The sequence below is a fragment of the Anopheles maculipalpis genome, chromosome 2RL (assembly GCF_943734695.1).
Source record: "Anopheles maculipalpis chromosome 2RL, idAnoMacuDA_375_x, whole genome shotgun sequence".
NCBI lineage: Eukaryota > Metazoa > Arthropoda > Insecta > Diptera > Culicidae > Anopheles > Anopheles maculipalpis.
Window position 1 is genome coordinate 6287202 of NC_064871.1, and position 18177 is coordinate 6305378.

General features: G+C 43.6%; 2 protein-coding genes across 2 annotated transcripts in view; one reads left to right on the forward strand and one right to left on the reverse strand.

The window, feature by feature from the left end:
* LOC126557285 (glycogen [starch] synthase) overlaps positions 1-18177 on the reverse strand; it is a 396509-nt gene that overhangs the window by 339771 nt on the left and 38561 nt on the right. The window lies entirely within an intron of this gene.
* Positions 7362-17184, forward strand: LOC126560032 (uncharacterized). Its single transcript, XM_050216193.1, has 17 exons — positions 7362-7713; positions 7785-8010; positions 9526-9947; positions 10027-10128; positions 10207-10352; positions 11192-11320; positions 12296-12397; positions 12479-12707; positions 12771-12866; positions 12943-13075; positions 14122-14254; positions 15359-15620; positions 15695-15923; positions 16271-16490; positions 16562-16790; positions 16858-17077; positions 17145-17184. The coding sequence occupies exons 1-17, from the start codon at positions 7362-7364 to the stop codon at positions 17173-17175; spliced, it is 3261 nt and encodes a 1086-aa protein (XP_050072150.1). The 3' UTR covers positions 17176-17184.

Genomic DNA, 18177 nt, shown 5'->3' on the forward strand with positions numbered 1-18177 from the left:
TCCTATCTATATGGTGATCTTCCATGGTTGAAGATAAGAAGGGAGCACTCGCAAGACAAATTGTACATAGAATTGCTCCATTTTTCCTCCCCATTCTATCTGTTTGTGTCTGCTAGTGATTCTAATTGTTTTTCTTCCGTTCGATCGTATTCACGATCACGAACTGGGCAGCGTTCGTCGATCACCCGTTTCTTCTACTGGTGAGGTGCGTGTGTATGTAGAAAAAGGAAGTCTGTTTCGGTGAGTTTACTCTTGTGGTTGTAATTACTAAGGCGTGTGACGCGACCGATATCCTTCCACCGATCGGGTCGGTGGCGGTGTTGCTTTTCTCTCGATCTTTAATCGTTTCACTTTTATCCCGCTCGATTGTGCAAGCCCCTAAAGCTATGCAATTAGCGCTTCAAAGTTATATTTTTTTAATATAAATTGCTTGTTTTTCACTGTTGAAGAAGCTTTCTATTTGGGAAATTAATAGCGCGTTATCCTGAAATGATCGTTTGCGATCGCTGTCTTAGTTTCCGTTTGTTGTAATTATACATTTTCTATCTAACATTTTTAATGTAAAATGCAAACATATCGTATCTATCTTTGAATTTAGAGTTTCATTTTCGAATGATTTCGAGCAAATAAAATACCTGTTGAGATGAGAGAAAACACCAGCCAACGAACCGATCGCGTGTGTGTGTGTATCCTGTAAAATGGCGCCGATATTATGAAAATGATAGAATAAACAGAAAAAAAGACGAAAAATCCTGTAAATACTTCTGTACAGTAATAGAACTTACTAAAATTAAAACAAACGTCGATGAACTCGAACTAGAAAAAAAAAAAACACACACACAGACAAGGAAGAACAGAAGCTAAAGAAACGAAACATTTTTCACTTGATTTTACTTTTTTCTACCCTTTTTCATTTTAACTTTCTTTCTTGGTTTTTCTTCTTTTATTTGCATATTTTAAAAACATATTTTGCCACAGTTACCACTGAGGCAATAAATAGCGTTTTCTGTTTCCCTTTTACCCTTTTACCCCTTTTTATTTCTTCTCGAACCAACAACTCTCTGTACCTGTATTCGACACTTCCTTACTGCTAGTGAAAGCTGGAATGAAAGTAGGTAAAGCAAAAATGGGAAAAACATAGCTCCCACTTTTCATTTTTCCTCTGTAGCCAACAACCGTGTAGCGTCATCGTGATTGAGTGTTTTCGACAAACAAGAATAGAAGAAAAAAAAAACAACACAATAGAAACTTTCAAAGAGGAAAAATAAAATCATCAAGTAGTAGAAGCCAACAGACAGGGATATAAACGAAAACTAAGTATGAGTAAGTAGCAAACCAAGTGAACGGAAAAAGCAAAACACAGAACAAGAGCAAACAAGATTACCATATCATTTTAGACTGTAGTAAAATATGAAAATGAAGCAAAACAAAAGGAAAACGGAGAAAAACGCACCCGACGATCCTCTCGAAAAGTAGGTTTGTGTAAAGTTTGACAGCAAATTTTAAACCAAAATGAAAATGGGGATACAGGTACCACAGCATTAAAGCAAACAACACATATAGGAAGCAAATAACGAGAGTGTGTGCGTATCTACAGAGCAGTAATGATATCAACCAAAAGAGTGGTGTTAAGTAGAGAAAAGAATACAGTAACTGAAATAGCAACAAACCGTTTACTACTAGCAGTAAATCTGTGCAAAGAAAAGAGAGAGAGAGAGAAAGTAAAAAACGAATCAATTTTGTGTAAATATTTAAACGACAAACGACTTGGAAATCGAGAAAGAGATAAAGAAAACAATCTCCAAAAACCCACCCAACTATTGGGTTAGTAATCAATCAACAAATAGTGTGCGGTAAAGAAATGTAAAATAAAAGGAAAACCTGTCAAAAATCATTCTTTCCCCGATCATCTTCCCTACTTACTATCATTTTTTTCTCCGCGACATAAATGCAACAAAAAGAAAAACCAAGAAAACGAGAAAAAAAGTCATGCAAATAGAGGAAGAAAGCGTGTAAAACTATCGTGTAGAGAGATAAAAAGAAGAAAAAAAGAACACAAAACACAACAAAACTAGTGGAAAACAATTAATAAAATTGATAAAAATGCAAATCAAATAAGTGAAAACATACAAGAAAACCAAGTGTACATTGATTTTTGGGTGTGATAGTAGAAAGAAATGAAAGAAAGATAAGAAACAAAGCGAAAACAAGGGTTTTGGAATTAAAAAGACTCTCATTATCGGATTTACAAATTATTTTCCGTGAGTGTAAACTGATTGAAGCACATAAAAAAGAAGGAAGCATTTTGTTCGAAATGAGTGCTGTTTAATCAGTGTGGGGGCTGAACGTTGGACAAGTGGAAATAATTATCGGAGCGAAAAATGTGTTTTCATGGAAAATCCTCATTAAGTCGTGCAACAGTCGCACGTGCAAACATTATTTAGCCGCCTTTTTTTTGACTCTTTGCATACCTCATTTTCTTCGTTTTGAAATAATATTACAGCATAAAAATAATTTCATTTGAATAAGCATTACAGCATTTAATAATATTACAGTTCCTTTTAACGCTTTGTGAATGCATTAGTAAAACAATTCAGTGGAAATTTCCTATTTTTCTGATGAAAAAACGTGTGCGGTTTCGAAAGCACATTTCCCTACAGCAGAAACGACACTCAATTCCGGCACACCACTAAATCCCGGAAACATCGTTGTGGAAGTGCTTACGCACGCGTGCGAAAAGGAAAAAGCGTTGGGGATAAAGGATAAATACAATAAATAATTTAATTGATTTTCGTGCACATTAACATTTCGGTGAAGGACAAAGCAGCAGTAGCAGCAAGAACGAATTGGTTGATCGTCACCGTGGAAACCGTTGCATAAAGGAAGGAGTGTCTCTCTTTCAATCGCTTCGCCATCACACACTCTCGCTCTCCCCTCTCTGCAGCATCGTTTTGCATCATTAACATTTCCCAATAAATGAAGGCCGCATCCGAATCCAGGATCCGGATGAGTTTATGCCTGTACATCCTGTATGAAGGTTGTCACCAGCCCAGCCCAGGCCCAGCCATCGCTCTGTGTAGTGTAATAATAAGCGAAATGGGAAAGAATCAATGAGCAGGAAGAAATTAATGATACGGCGAGGTGAATGGGCACTGGCACGTAATGACGCAGGTTGGATGTGTCGCTTTACCGAACCGTAAGAATATTATCAATTCAATAACAAACCCGGACCGTGCATCATTTAATTCATACTTTGCAGCTTTCGTCGAAGGAGATCCTGCTCTTTGTATGCACATGAAATTCGTGTGATTAAATATTTCGTTATTGTATTATAATATACACTAGTCAAGGCCCCGGTAGAACCTACCTTTGCACCCGCAAACTCCGGTGTGCCCGCAAAACTCCAGGATGCTTGCAAAACTCCGAAATCGGACAGCCTGTTCGTATTGCGAATAACTTAAGATAGCAATGTTCTGCATTTTCCTTAGTTACAATACATTTTCTTCTACGAAATGGCCATGAAATATGGCACTTTTGCTCGGGTGTACAGGTGTATTAGGTGCCAACATTTCTTGTCGGCTGCCATGGGTTTTAAATCGTTTCTTTGTCCTGGCGAATTGGTAAATATCGGACAAACGCACGATGTTTAAATTCTTCATAAACAAAAAAAGTTAAATGGTATGGAACGTGCCAATACGTAGTGAAAGTCCGCTACGATCTGCCCAGTATGTTTTCAAAAAAGGGTCCCGGTTCGTGGTAATAAATTGTTGCGGTATTTGTTCTTTATGTGCTTGTGCTAAAGTTTTAGAATCTGTTATTTGTTTATCGCCAGTTCAATACTTATGTCACCTTGATGCAATCACATCTGCGTTCCAGTCCCTCCACTTGCTGGCGTTTTGACAATAATCGGAGAAATCACATTCACATTCCCTCCTACATGTCCCATGTAGGAGCGAATATTGCTTCGCTCCGAAATATGGGTCATTTTTGCAGAACATTAAGTCAGTTTGTTTGCGGCTCCTGCATTTACTTGTGGATCTTAAGCAACTGGTGCTTCTCCCGCTTTGGCTATCAATACCTTTGACTGTCATTGCAGTCCTCAGAGTATACCGATTGTTCACACTGCGCTACTCAATCTTAAGTTTTCTTTTTCGCTTGGTCCTAATAGTATTCCCTTCATCTATCCCAGACCAGAATCATTCTATGAGCGGACTGATCGGTGGACATCAGGTGCTTGAAGTCTCTGTTCGTTTCCCTAGTCAGCTCATCTTTGGAATATGCCTCAATCATTTGATCCTCCTCTTGCGGGGGAGCTTTTAGCAATGGTGGAACGGATTCAGAGGACTGGCACTTCTGGCTCAGTGTATCTTGTCGTATCCTGTACGCTGTCACTTGCTGGGTCTGAAGCCCTTAGCATCTTGTCGCATACATATTGTCGCCTCCCTTCTCCATAATGCCATTGATGCTCTTTCCTCACGCTCATCCTTTGGTCTATATGTACCCACGCACCGTCCTCGTTCTCGTCTTCGTCTCGTAACGTAAAACAAAACATAAAACTTGTAGCGATAGAATAGCGCATCCTTCCTGTATGAGCATTTAGATATAATTTTGAAAATCTTCAATCGATCAATCTAGTACTCCCTGGAGAGAGCTATAACCCGCCTTTCTCTTCTTCCATTCTTCACTCGCTGTGCTCGCTTGGTCGCTGTTGCTAATCTACGACGAAGTCGTCTTCGTCGTAGATTAGTAAGTTCGTTTCGAGGTTGGGTCGGGTGCGTCACGCGCCCGGGTGTTACCCTTACGTTCTTTTATATGTAGAGATTTGTAAAGAATTTATGGTAAGCAAAGCAGATTAAAACGATTGCAAGTGAATCAAGTATGCAGGTATCATCGTCTTTACTTTTATTACTATCAATAAAGAAAGAAAGAAAATTTTAATTAAAAAATTACATTTATTATCACAAAAGAAAAAAAATAATTAAAAGAACGGATTTATTATGAAAAAATAAATGAAGAAATTTTGAAAGAAAGAAGTTATTGAAGCATACTACTGCAATTCGGTAGCGAGTTGAATCTTTCGGTGCGCAAACGATTGCATCGAATTGCATACTTTACGGCGTATATCGTGAACACTAGTAAGCCCGCCATGGCTCATATGACCTCTGGAAAAATGGGTTTTTTATTGTATTTTTAAGCTTATTTTGAGGTATTATTTGTTTAAGATATTTTTCATTCCGTAAGGACTGCCTTCTTGGCTTAACGACCGCTGGAGGTCACGTAGAACATCGAATGTCTAGACATTCCTTAGGAACAAAATCTTGCTTCTCACTATAGTGAACGGGCACTTCTCACTGAGGTTGGTGGTGCCTGGTAGACAGTATATTCACTACTTGAGAACAGTGACTGCTTCAGCGTATGTAGCACGCCCTGATCGAACCAAAAAGGATCGAGTTTCGTCGATGTTCCACGGGTCGAAAAAATTCACCAGCAGCAGTTCCTGTTCCCCCTTAGCCGCCAAAGGAGTATCCAGAGGTATGCTACACCCCTTGATCGGACCAAAAATGAGCGAGTTATCGCCGATTTTTCGCAGGAAAGCCTCTTTCCTTGGAATAACTGGGCAGGGGTGGAGGAAAGGAGGTGGGGTGTTCCACTAAAATATGCACGACTCAAAGATGCATCCAACGATAACTTCGCCAGTTGGTTAATCCGCCTGCTGATTGAGAACATTCTGGAAAGGAATTGATCCCCCGCCCGTTCGTATGAAGATCGGTGCCGCTGTCGTCTCTAGCAGCGGACCGTCCCAACAGTGTGGACATTGTTGACTCTCTGAGCGGACAGCGGATGTATCCGGATTTTAAAAATTTTTCAACCTATGAATAACATACATCCGTTGTGTCGCTTCCTTTCTTTCGTGCTTTATCTCACTCGACTGAGTTATCTCTAGCCAATCGATTACAATAATTGGTTTATTTCCCTAGCTACGCTTCGTTTCTTTTTTCTTCGCTGGATGACTCAATTCACCCTTTGTTGGAAAGGAAATTGCTATCGATTTTGGCGTGTTAGCAACAGTCGCAATCAAATAGTCTTTTCTAGCTTATATTTGGGTACCTCAGGATGTAACCTCTTTGGTTAAGCTTTGCTAAATGAGTGTCCAGATTTGTGCTAAAGTAGTGCAAAACTGCCTCCTAATAGCAAAAAGGTCTAATAATTGCATACCTTGTGGCGTCCAAAATGAGACCCACCGAAGATGCGGACAGTAACAAGTCGGATCTCCAAGAGACAAGCTATTGGATCAATAAACGAGTGAAGCGTTGCTTGTTGTCGGTGTCGGTGGTTGAGATCAGTCGTGAGTTGAAGCAGCCGGTTGGATTATTCCTGATGTAAGTCTTGGACTTTGCTTTGCACATTTTGATTTTAAGAACCCCGTTCATTGGGCGACGCCTCAGCTGATTGGCGAACTTACCAAGGAATCCAAGGAATGCATAATGTCTACACTTTTTAACACACGTTCCCGACGAATGTCTAGACAATTTTTTTTGAAAGATAATCCACCAAAATGCATTCCATCCAAACCATTTCTCAACTCCCTATACCCCCTGTCCACCTTTCTTCCTATTCCACCAAGACCCACAACGGTTGATAGGGACTAATTGCTCAATAAAACAATAATCCTACCCAAAGTCAGGTGATTGAACCGACGGGTGTAGGCATCAAACTCCCGACAAAGTTCCCACGAATGTAAAGAAAAAACTGGGTTAAGCACGTGCCAAAGTTCCAACATCAATTTCACAAATCAATGAAATTTGCCGATAATGCACTTCGCACTAACTACTGATAGGTGTAATGATCGGCTCCCTGCCAAAACATTATTTCTAGAAGGTCTACCACGCACAACTAGACGCACAATTAGCGACGCCCCAATATGTGTGTGTGTGTTTGATACAACATCTTTTCTCCGATACCGGAAAATTTGATTTACAACGCGATAGGGTTGTTGGTAGATTATGGGAACACATGAGGAACTTTCTAGAAGCGGCCATTATGTCAGATAGATGGCCGCTGAAAGCGATCCGAAATCGATTGCACCGGTTCCAAACTTCTGTTTTCTGCTGTGAGGTCCTTATCGCCGGTGGTTTTGAGTGCAGATTTACGATAGATACGGTTTATCAAGATCGCGTAACAGAGTCGGTCACTACCTCCTACCGTGCCTGGTTCGGTATGCTTTTTTTATGATATGGCTTGATAACGCAAAAAGTCTTCTGAAGGTTCGTATAAAAGTCTTCGGTCGGGAACGATTCATCACAAACTAGTTAGTGACTTGACTCATAGTAGTACCCACCAGCCGAGAGCACCAAGAAAAAATGAACTCCATTCAACTGATCGCAGCCGTGTTTGTGCTGGGCCTGGTACATCTGGCCAGTGGACAGGTTGTCTCGACTGGACAGTGCCAAGACTATCCGGTGCACGTTAACTTCGATGTGGCTCGGTATCTTGGTCTGTGGTACGAAATTCGCCGCTACGAGCAGGTGTTCCAGCGCGGTGGCGAATGCGTTACGGCCGAGTACTCGCTGAACGATGACGGCAGTGTGCGTGTCTTCAACTCGATGCTGGTCCCACCATCCCAGGCCCGTTCGTCCGATACCGGCCGTGCTGTGGTCGCTTTCCCTGATGAGTCTCCGCTGGAGGCTAAGCTGAACGTTACCTTCGATGCTGGTAAGTGATGATGGCACACATTACTCGCTTCAAGAGTTCTAACATTCACTTCCACATTGCTTCCCGAGCAGGTGCGGTCGATGTTTCGGCCAACTACTGGGTGCTCGGTACGGATTACGACAACTATGCCGTCGTTTGGGGTTGCTTCGGAGTGGCCGAAACTCTGCGTGCCGAGAGTGCCTGGGTCTTGTCCCGTACTCCGCAGCTGTCTGCTCAGGCTGCAGTTGAGGTTCAGCGATATGTCGATGAGTTCCTGAACGAGTCGGACCTGCGCCCTACCATTCAAGATGCAGAGTTGTAAGTATTCTCATTAGCTGTACGGTAGTTGATGAAAGATGACTTAAATGCTGTCTGTTTTCCACTCTAGCTGCTGCTCGGTTGATCCCGCAGTTACCACTTACCCACCATGCCAGTAATGCGACGATGTGGCACCACTTACGGAGTATATTATTCCATAAATCAGAATCCCAACAGTTAATAAACTTTTACCATAAGGATGATGTTTGAGTAATGAAATTGAATTGAATGGTTTGTCATTTTATTGTGAAAATAACCGAAATGTTTGACAACAATGGACGATACACATTAAGTTACACTTCAAACATCAAGGTTTCTTTCCTTTTCATCAGCGATCCTTTGCCAAGATGGAGTCTGAATAATAGATGATGGTTTAAAAGACCTTCCCCTCTATGATGCAGCTGTTTCTCTCTAATATTAGTCGTCTCCATCATAAAATGGTCGTAACAGGTTCAGAAAATATGATTTTTAAATCTATTTGTAGTGTCCACAAGGATTGCGTCTTGCTTCTGACATGTTTGACATAGTCTAAGGCCCATAAGCAATGAGCTCTCCTTTTCTAATTCTAATATCATCCATCCGGACTGTAAAGGTTAACATCTCAGAAGGACTTCGCCTTCCTTTTCTGGATTTCTTGACGATTTCTTTTCCTCTCTGCCTCTTGAATTAGTTCAATCTTTTCTAGAAGGCTTTGAAAGAAGCATTGGCCCGTTGACTTGGCTTTTGAGTGAATGCGTAACTCAGATGTGATATCCAGGTGTGACGATCATAAATGATTACGCCTAATCTAAGTATTTACCCCTTAGCTAGAATGCTCAGGCTCATACTCCCAAGTGAACGCATTTAATGGGTGATTTGTCAAGCTTCTTTGTCCATTGCCAATTAACCATGCTGTATTCCTAGAACAAAGACGATCTTCGCGGAACTGCGATAAGATTTGCATAACAAGCACACAACAATAGAGCGAAGAAAATGCAATCCAAAACACTTCGCCCTCGCTGCACGTACTCAAGCTGATACAGGCAAAGTCAATTCACAGTCAATTGACGCGAAAGAACACCCTCAGATGATAAGAGATGATCGACTCGCTTTGCAAACACACTACAAGTGGTGAAGTGGTCCTATTCCTAACACTCAACAACCTTGCCAAAAAACTAAACCGGTTACCTTACCTGTCTGATCGTATGCTCAAGCTTTAGGAAGATGTTTTGTTTTATTTGGTTGTGTAAACGATCTTTGCTCCTTCACATCTTGAACACCTGTCAACATCAAACACGCATCATTCTAGTCGTTTCTCACGATGATCTCAAGCACCCGCCAGACCGTCGAACGATCTTCTTCGTTTAACACCTTTGTCTTGCTTACCCAAACAGACTGGCCGAGGGGCGGCGAGAGGTTATCGCGCTTAATTCATTCTCTCCAATCTACCGGCCAATGTTTCTGTTTGCTGATCTCGCGCCGCGCCGGTAAATAGCTACCGCGATCAGCGATGCGTTGCAGGACCATTTCTTTCAGCGACAGCACACGATCACCGATCAGTCTTGCGCTTGGTATTACCGTGGAAGGTTTGTGTTTGCGGGGAAAAACAATGTTTGCGCGTTTCGTTGCGATCGTAGCGATTGGATGTGTGGCCAGTGTTGCTGGGCTGCTGTCGGATGAGGCCTGTCCGCAGGATGTGACGGCGCTGAAAGATTTCTCGCTAAACGATTACGTTGGCCGTTGGTACGAAATTAAGCGCTACGAGCAGTTCTACGAGAAGGATCTGGACTGTGTGGTGGCCGAGTATCAGAAGACGGGTGATGCCAGTATCTCGGTGAAGAATGGTGCTTTTAGTTTGGCGAATAATACACGGGTGGTCGCCGAAGGTACGGCGGTGGTATCCTTCCCAGATGATGCGACACGTCCGGCCAAGCTTAGTGTAGCTTTCTTCGGTGCTAGTGAGTGTTGATGGAGGAATCGGTTGGGTTTTTTTGTGAAAGAGAAAGACTGATGGTTTTGGTTTCCTTTTCTGTACAGAGCCTGAACGCAGTAACTACTGGGTGCTGGATACCGACTACACCTCGTTCGCCGTCGTATGGTCTTGTGAGCCGTTCTTCAAAGATCCGTCCAAGAATGTCCGTAAGTATCGGAGGATTGGTCAGCAAGTGTGATGAGTGTAGTTGATGTGGAAATCTCATCTCTCTCGACGTATTCTAGTGGGATTCTGGATTTTCTCTCGCAACCCAACCTTCCCAACCGACGAGGCTGTGGTGAAGCGTGTCGATGATCTGGTCAAGAAGTATGCCGACGCGTCCAAGTTCGAGGTACCCAACCAGTCCGACGAACGATGCCCACGATCGTACTAAGTTAGTTCCAAGACTCGCAAGATTTATTTGTCGAATTTAAACTTTCCAAAAGTTGTGTGAGAAGTATCGAGTAAAGAGAAAAATTAAATAAAACCCTCAACCAATTACTCATGATCGGTAGTAAATGTTACTATTAAAGCAACGATAAGATAACAGCAATGGTTTGGGACGATAAGCCTCCAGAAAAGCAATCCAATTGACATTTGCACGACGGTAGGTTAACTTAATAAAGTGGATTCGGTTTATTGTAACACATAAACACAACACATATTGCAGATCGCATTCATTACACTAAAACACTGGGCACCGTTCATCCAGCTGCCTGGTGAATCGCACCTGACTACGATCGATGTAGCGTCGCATGATGTAGTGTATGCGGAACATAATGTTCGTATCGGCAGGAAGCGTCGGTGTACGGGACAGTACCCAGAAGCTTTCCTCCGACTGTTGCTCACCGATCGGTTGACAGTTCCAGACGACCGAGAACGTCTGGTAGTCGGTATCCAGCACCCAGTAGTTGGACAAATCGTTAGCTGAAGAAAAAAAATCGATAGAAGAGTAGATCAGTACGGGACACCCTCAGTCGTCTTAAAGCACGTTACTTACGAGCACCGAAGAAGGACACATTCAGCTTGCCCTGAATGATGTCCGCATCCGGGAACGACAGCACAGCCCGTCCGAGCGCATTTATCGACGATCCGTTGAACAGATTGTAGGCCGAGTTGGACACCTCCACCGAACCGTCATCGCTAAGTGTGTAGCGCACCTGTACGCAGTCAAAGTTCAGCTCGAACTCACTTTCATAGCGCTGAATCTCGTACCACTTGCCGAGATAGCTTTCGACCGAGAAGTACGACATCGCATCGATACCCGTCGGACAGGCACGATCGAATACGATGCCGGCGGATGCCGTGCCGAACAGGCACGCCATACCCACCAATACTGCAACACTAACAAACTGCATGGTAAGTTCCGTTTTCGGAAAGAGTCTGTTGGGCTGTTGAACGTCTCAAGTTACAGGACGCTGAGTGCACTGAGCCTCCGGCAAGACGCCCCCAAAGGCTTTATAGTTCTCCCCGGTGCTCGATGCCCAGTATCTTAGGAGCTTCGATAAGAACGCCAGCGCCATTCTTGAGCGATTGGGGACCCGTTGTTGTCGGTGATTAAAATCTTACACTGTTGGTAACCGTGCGTCACGAACCACAACCCAATACACTTCAACATCCGGGCCCGGTCACAAAGCTCGAACCCGCCCGCGGTGTACATTTCCTTTCGATGTCAGCGGAGCATAAAATTGGACCCGAAACGCGCGATGCAATTTTGCCGAGGGGTGGGGGGGGGGGTTTGAGCTGCCCAGCCCAACCCCACAAGGTGTGTATGTGCGTGTTTATCGATAAGAACCCTTTTTCTGGTGGGTGGATGATGGCGGGTGATAAGGAGAAGGAAAGGGGGTTATTGTTGAATTTATGTAACGTTCGTTTATCGTACGCTCGCTGCTATCCGCACTCAGATAGAAAACAGGTAGACCTCCCCATGGCCGCGTGTTTCATGGCTTCCGGTTGAATGATACTTCAATTTTGGGTCGCACCGTTTGTTTATGTGGGCCGTGACTTGGGATTCTCGAACAAACTGCCACTTTTCGGTGGGCCAGCTGAACGACCCCGTACACCACTCGGTGGGGATGGTTTGATTGGGCTAATGATTGGGTCCGACAAGCGAAACCGAAAAAGCGACAATGATAATAATGATGATACATGGTGGAGGCTGCATATGAATCGAACCAGATTCTCTTATCACTTTCAATTTGTCTTACAAAACCCCGTATAGCTCGTCTTATCATTATGCAAATGATATAAAAAGGGATGCTCTTTCGGGTGGGAACGAACATAGTACGGTGAAGAGACTTCGATTTGAGAGTTTCGGTGAACATGTTTAAACAGTTGGTGTGCTTTGCGCTCCTGGCCGCGCTGGTCCAGGGTACGATCTTCGAACGCCCTTGTCGTACGGATGTGTCGGTACTGCAAAACTTCCAGGTGGATCAAGTAAGTCTTTGAGCAACAGAGGTGGGGCGTATAAATTACCAATACCAAAACAAAACAAAAAAAACTATTTCCATTTTCCAGTATCTGGGACTGTGGTACGATCTCGAGCACTACGAGGCAAGCTTCGAGCAAAACACGAATTGCGTAACGGCCGAGTACAGCCGCAATGAGGACGGTTCGATCCGGGTGTTCAATTCCGCCGTCCGGCTAACGGATGGGCTGCTGTACGCGGTTGACGGTTTGGCGCTGGTGAGCTACCCGGAAGCGGAGATACTGGAGGCTAAGCTGAACGTCTCGTTCTACGGAGCACGTAAGTAGTGTGCCTGGGAAGGGTCGCTCTTCGTACCTAACCATTCTCAATAACCTTTGGTAGCGAATGATGAATCAAACTATTGGGTGTTGGATACGGATTACGAAAATTACTCGCTTGTGTGGAGCTGTGAACCGATCGGCGAGGAACGATCGCTTGGTAAGCATATTTAAAAAAAAAAAACGGACAAAATTGCTCTCACCGTGTGACATAATACTTTCTTATGCTTGTAAAGAATACTATTGGCTACTGTCCCGCACACCATCCCTTCCGGAGGATGAGGAGCTGAGGGAAAAAATCCACTCGCTCAAGGAGCAGAACGGAATCGTCGATGATGAGCTCATCATTACGGAACATTTTGCTGAAGGGTAAGCGTTGATTAAAAATGTGTTGGAATTTCTGGTTTCCGAACGCTAATTGTGTTTACATTTTCATCCCGCAGATGCAACAATAAGCCTAAAAATCTATTGTAAATGAGTGTGAACAAGCTACTGTTTAAAGTAAAAAGTGTAACCATAACTCAATAAAACAGTTGTCACATCAAGTGCACTTTCTCCAACCTTTTTAATTAAATAAAATTTTAACTAAGAAATGAAACAAACTCAATACGGCACTGGACCGTCATAATCAATTGTAATTTAAAATAAGTAAATGAAATAAATTATTGGATTTTATTTAAAATGCCGCAAAAAAAACGCAATTAATGCCTTCGAAGCGTCAGTCAAATTTTAAATTCGTGTAAAGCCCCCGAAACTATGCAATGAGCATTACACGCTAATGGCACAGTGGCGTTATGGCTGCAAACCAGTGGACATATCACTCGCAGGTGTTGAAAAGCAAATTAAGAAATTTGCTAAACTAACTAATAAATCAAAATAACTTCTCAATTGCAGGTCGTTATATGACGTTTTAATAAAATTTGTCTCGTGAATAAAATGGCCAATTAACAACATATATCACATAACCCCCAGGCGATACACTAAAACCCTCTTTAGCATCTCCTCTTTTATAGCTCATTTGAATTCCGTTCCTGTCAACCTTAGCAATTTTGTATTTCCTATGATCATCCGCGTTCGATAATACCACAATGGCGACAATGGCATCGTATTGCCCGACGACGGGGTCACCGGCACGCTGCCGAGTGCCATCGTTTTTAGCTGAAGATGCTGCTTTCGTAATCGGTTTTATCTTAAGACGACGGATTCGCCAAACCATCTTCAGTGTGTCGTTGGAGTTCGACCGAAACGGATCGAGCAGATCTCGCGCGGATCAGTGGGCAGCGATCGAATAAACGTAGTACCGTAGTAACGTAAAGAACATTTTGTTTCTTTTTCAACTAGAGTGGATTTTACGGATTATTTGGTGGTGTGTTTGCATCTAAAGCGGTGACAGTGTTTTTCTTTAAAATGGCCAGTAAAGTGTTGTACATGTTTGCCCTATCGGTGCTCGTGCATAGGATAGACGTGGAGGGTTTCCTGGTTAGGGATGGAAACTGCACACTGGCAACAGTAAACATGCCCTTCGTGAAAGACTTTCAAGTTGAGAAGGTAAGTTTGGGATGAGATCCACAAGTGAGAAGCGCGCCTTCTGGAAGCCAGAGACACTACGAATGATAGAGTGAAAACCGCAAAATGTCACACGCCGTTTAGGTAACCTTTCCCGAAATGGGTCGATTTTACCACGGATATTACATAAATATTACGAGCCTATTTCGATTAGGGTTTTAGGGGTCCCACCGTCGCGAACTCACCGATTGTTGTTGTTGTTAGGGTTGACTGTGATGAGATGGTCCAAAGTGGGCGTCCAGCCTGATGAGGGGGTTTGTTGTGTCTCAAATGTTGCTTCCTTAATTATGCTGCGGTGTTTTCGTTATGCTCACCCTGGAACATCATCCCCGGTTCGATCGTAACGCCGACCAGCAAAATTGCATAATCTCCAGGTGGGACGGTGGTGTTCATTGATCGAACCGATCGACGAGGTATTTGCATCGTTGAAGATTAAAGGGCAACGAGCAAGAGAAGAATTTAATGGCCAACAGTGCATCATGCGTACCTGGACATTAAGAATCAAATTCGACCTCACGAAATTGGATGGTCACCGCTACGCTTGGTCGCCGATTTGATGACCTGATCAAGGCCGCATTCGATCGTAAAATTAGCATAACCTGCCTTGAAGCTTACAGCGCACTCAGCTGATTAACTACTGCTGGTAGCGGACGCCGACGGAAGAATGCCACCGCGCGATAGTGAAGCGTGTTAGCTTTTCTCTTTGATGATCGTGTGTTACCAGCGTGGGGTTGCTAACGATCGTCCAGTAGCCGGAGCTAGTTGAACTTCAGCCTTACGGGTTGTGATTTATAAAGCTCTCCCGATACGCGTACGTGAATGGCAAAGATCTATCGAGCTGGGCCTTAACACTTGGGTGGATGTGCGAAGTCTTTCATTGTAGCCAATGGCGCTAGGCTAATGACGGCAGTGACAACTGCTCAATGACGACTTAGCGACGGCAATAAAATGGCAATTGTATTAAAATGCTAACCTTCCACTCGTTGCTATTTCGCTAGAAATCCAATTAACGTTCCACCCAGCGTCTACTAAAATTGTTTAGAAGCCTTTTAATGGATTGGTTTCTTCTTCCGCCTATCTCGCCAGTACCTGGGACAATGGTACGAATTGGAACGTTACGAACAGGACTACGAGCGAAATATGGAGTGCGTTACGATCGTGTACCGTCGACCACAGCCAACCGACCGGACGATGGAGGTGAACTATCGCGGCTATCTGCCTTATAATGACACCATCAACACCTTCAGCGGAACCGGTGTGTTTAGTGAAGAGCCAGTGCAGGAGAATAGTAATACCACCACCAGCAGCACTACGGCAGTGGCAAAGCTGATTGCTTCCTTCGGTAAAGGTGAGTCGATTGCAGTTAGAGACCTTTAAAAATGGCAATCAATAATAGGCGGGATCTCATCTTCAATTTCACAGTCTACAACGCCACCAACTACTGGATAGTGGACACGGATTACGTCAACTACGCGATCGTATACTCCTGCGCGGAGGTCCTCGATGCGGGCCAGGTAGTTGAGGGCTACTGGTTGCTGTCTCGCGTACCCAATTTACAAAACGAACCCAAAGTGATCGAGCGCGTCACCTACTTCCGAGAGAAGTTCTTCGACCTGACGCATATGCGTGTCACCAACCATACGGAGGAACTGTAAGTACCCGAATACCCTTGAGGTTAAGTCGTAAGCATCGTTAGAGTTAATTTCTTTTCTTCACTAGCTGCCCGATGGAACAAAAGCTGCCCAGTGAACCGAGCATAGTCATCTTACCACCACTGTGAACGGGTGCAAATCGCACCGCCAACTCTGCCACTTGTTTAGTTTAGTTCCCCTGCAAATCGCACTATGTGTGTGTGATTGTATTTGTATGCGTTTATGTTATCAGTAGATAAGTCAGCATAATCTATGTGCACCCAACAGTATAATAAAGTAACGATGGAATGAAATCAGAAATCGGAAAGTGGGTTGTTTGTTTGGGTGTTTGCTGGTCCGTTGCGAGGTGTAAGCGTGTCAGTTGGCCGAACGTTGTCGTAGCGATAAGTTGGCTCTTGTTGGGGAAATTGGTGCGATTCATCATGCCGTTGATTGTCGATGTTCGAGGATTATTTCTGGTGGTGATAGTAGCAATCGGTTCGATTGCAGTGGGTCAGCGGATCGTCAATCAACCCTGCCCAGATCCGGCTAGTCGACCGATCGTACAGTATTTCGATCTGCAAAGAGTACGTACCTTCCCCGTATTCGTTTGGAGCGTTGTTGATTCCAGCAGATTTCTTCTGTTTTTCGGTGGTAGTATGTAGACGGTAGGTGGTACGAGATCTCACGGTACGATCAACACTTTGAGAAAGATTGTGACTGTGGGTATGCCACGTACACCCCGCAGCCTGATGGGTCCGTGCGGGTGCAGAACTGTTGCGAGCGGCTACCCAACACAACGGTTAAATGCAGCATCGGTAAGGCGGTGGTTAGCTTTCCAGAAGAGTTCCCGCTGGAAGGAAAGTTTAATGTTACCTTTGGAGGACGTAAGTTATTGAGCTGAAAAGACGTTCAGAAAGCGTGTGACACTTTTCGTGGGATGACTTTCAACAGCACCGAAGACTTCCAACTACTGGATCCTGGACACGGACTACGACAACTATGCGCTGATATACTACTGCAAGAACCTGTCGGAGAGTAAGTCGGCTGAAGCGGCCTGGGTACTATCAAAGCAGCGCACGATCAACCCATCGGTTCAGGATACTGTCAACAAGCTGGTGGATAAGTACTTTGTCCGACAGGATATGCGTGTCACGGAGCAAGGACAAGTCAAGTAAGTCATTTGTGTGGTTATAGAGGCTTGTAGGTGCAGATACCAATTATACTACGTTTACTTCTAGGTGCCAATATCCAGACACTAACGACGTTTAGTGATTCGTACTTGAAACCAGAAAGAATCTTCAACAAATCCTTGCCAAATTTCCACATCATCCAAAGCCATCCAATTTTAAAGTAATTCGCCATGAACCAATAAACTTCATTGAACCTACCCTACCCAACTTACCCCCATTCTCTTTCGAGTTCACTTCACAAGGCGCGCGGGCGCGTCATCATGCAACAAACTGCAATGAGTGCAAAACTTTCCTCCGCTTCCAGCCCGAACCGTCCGAACTTTGCGCGGCAAAGGGCATCGCTTAAACGTAAAGCCATCGGAAGACTTTGGCTAATTTTTATGAGCACGGCGAGTTTTGTGGCAGCCCGTAAGGCAGGGAGAGCGATCCCACGTCCCCAACAACGATGATGACGCGCTCGTCCACGCGATCTCCACAGCAGTGCCGGAAAACTTTCGAACGAAAATGAAAAGTTAGTGAAATCAGTTCTTTGCCATGGAATTGCCAACGGATTCGTTTCTTTCCTTCCTTTTTTTTGCTGCTTCACTCCTCACTTTTGTTGATAATTAGTGTTTTTAACGGCTTTGGTTGAGCTTATTTTGGGTGGACGAGTTTTTTGTTTTTTTTTTTTTCGGTGGAATATTTTTTGCTGCTGTTATTTATTAGTTTGAAGTTTTACTTTACGTGAAAGGGAAGCACACTAAAAACGTTGCGTGGAAAGTTAACAAGTGATTTTTTTTTCTTTTTTTCCGTTCTAAACACCTCAAACCTCAAGACGAGGAAGTAATCGGTTCGCGGAAGTGTAACTTAATGGAAAATTGAAAATTAAATGACCTTAATGACATTAAATACACTTTGTCGAGTAATTGTGTCGAAATTTTACCATTGCAAAGAGTTGTTGGTAGTTTTGCTGGACGTCTAAACTTCAAGGTCCCTTTGCTTCACAGAACCAAACAGTTGCGAACACCAGAAGCAGTTTCCTAGAATTTTTTAATGTATGTTCAAATGCATCAAAATTTTTAACTCAACTAAAGATCAGAAT

Bases quoted from the DNA above. Each gene is read 5' to 3' on its own strand.
- LOC126560032 (XM_050216193.1), top strand. From the start codon at position 7,362: ATGAACTCCATTCAACTGATCGCAGCCGTGTTTGTGCTGGGCCTGGTA. The intron at 7,714-7,784 runs GTAAGTGATGAT...CTTCCCGAGCAG, and splicing joins GAACGTTACCTTCGATGCTG to GTGCGGTCGATGTTTCGGCC. The intron at 8,011-9,525 runs GTAAGTATTCTC...CATTTCTTTCAG, and splicing joins ACCATTCAAGATGCAGAGTT to CGACAGCACACGATCACCGA.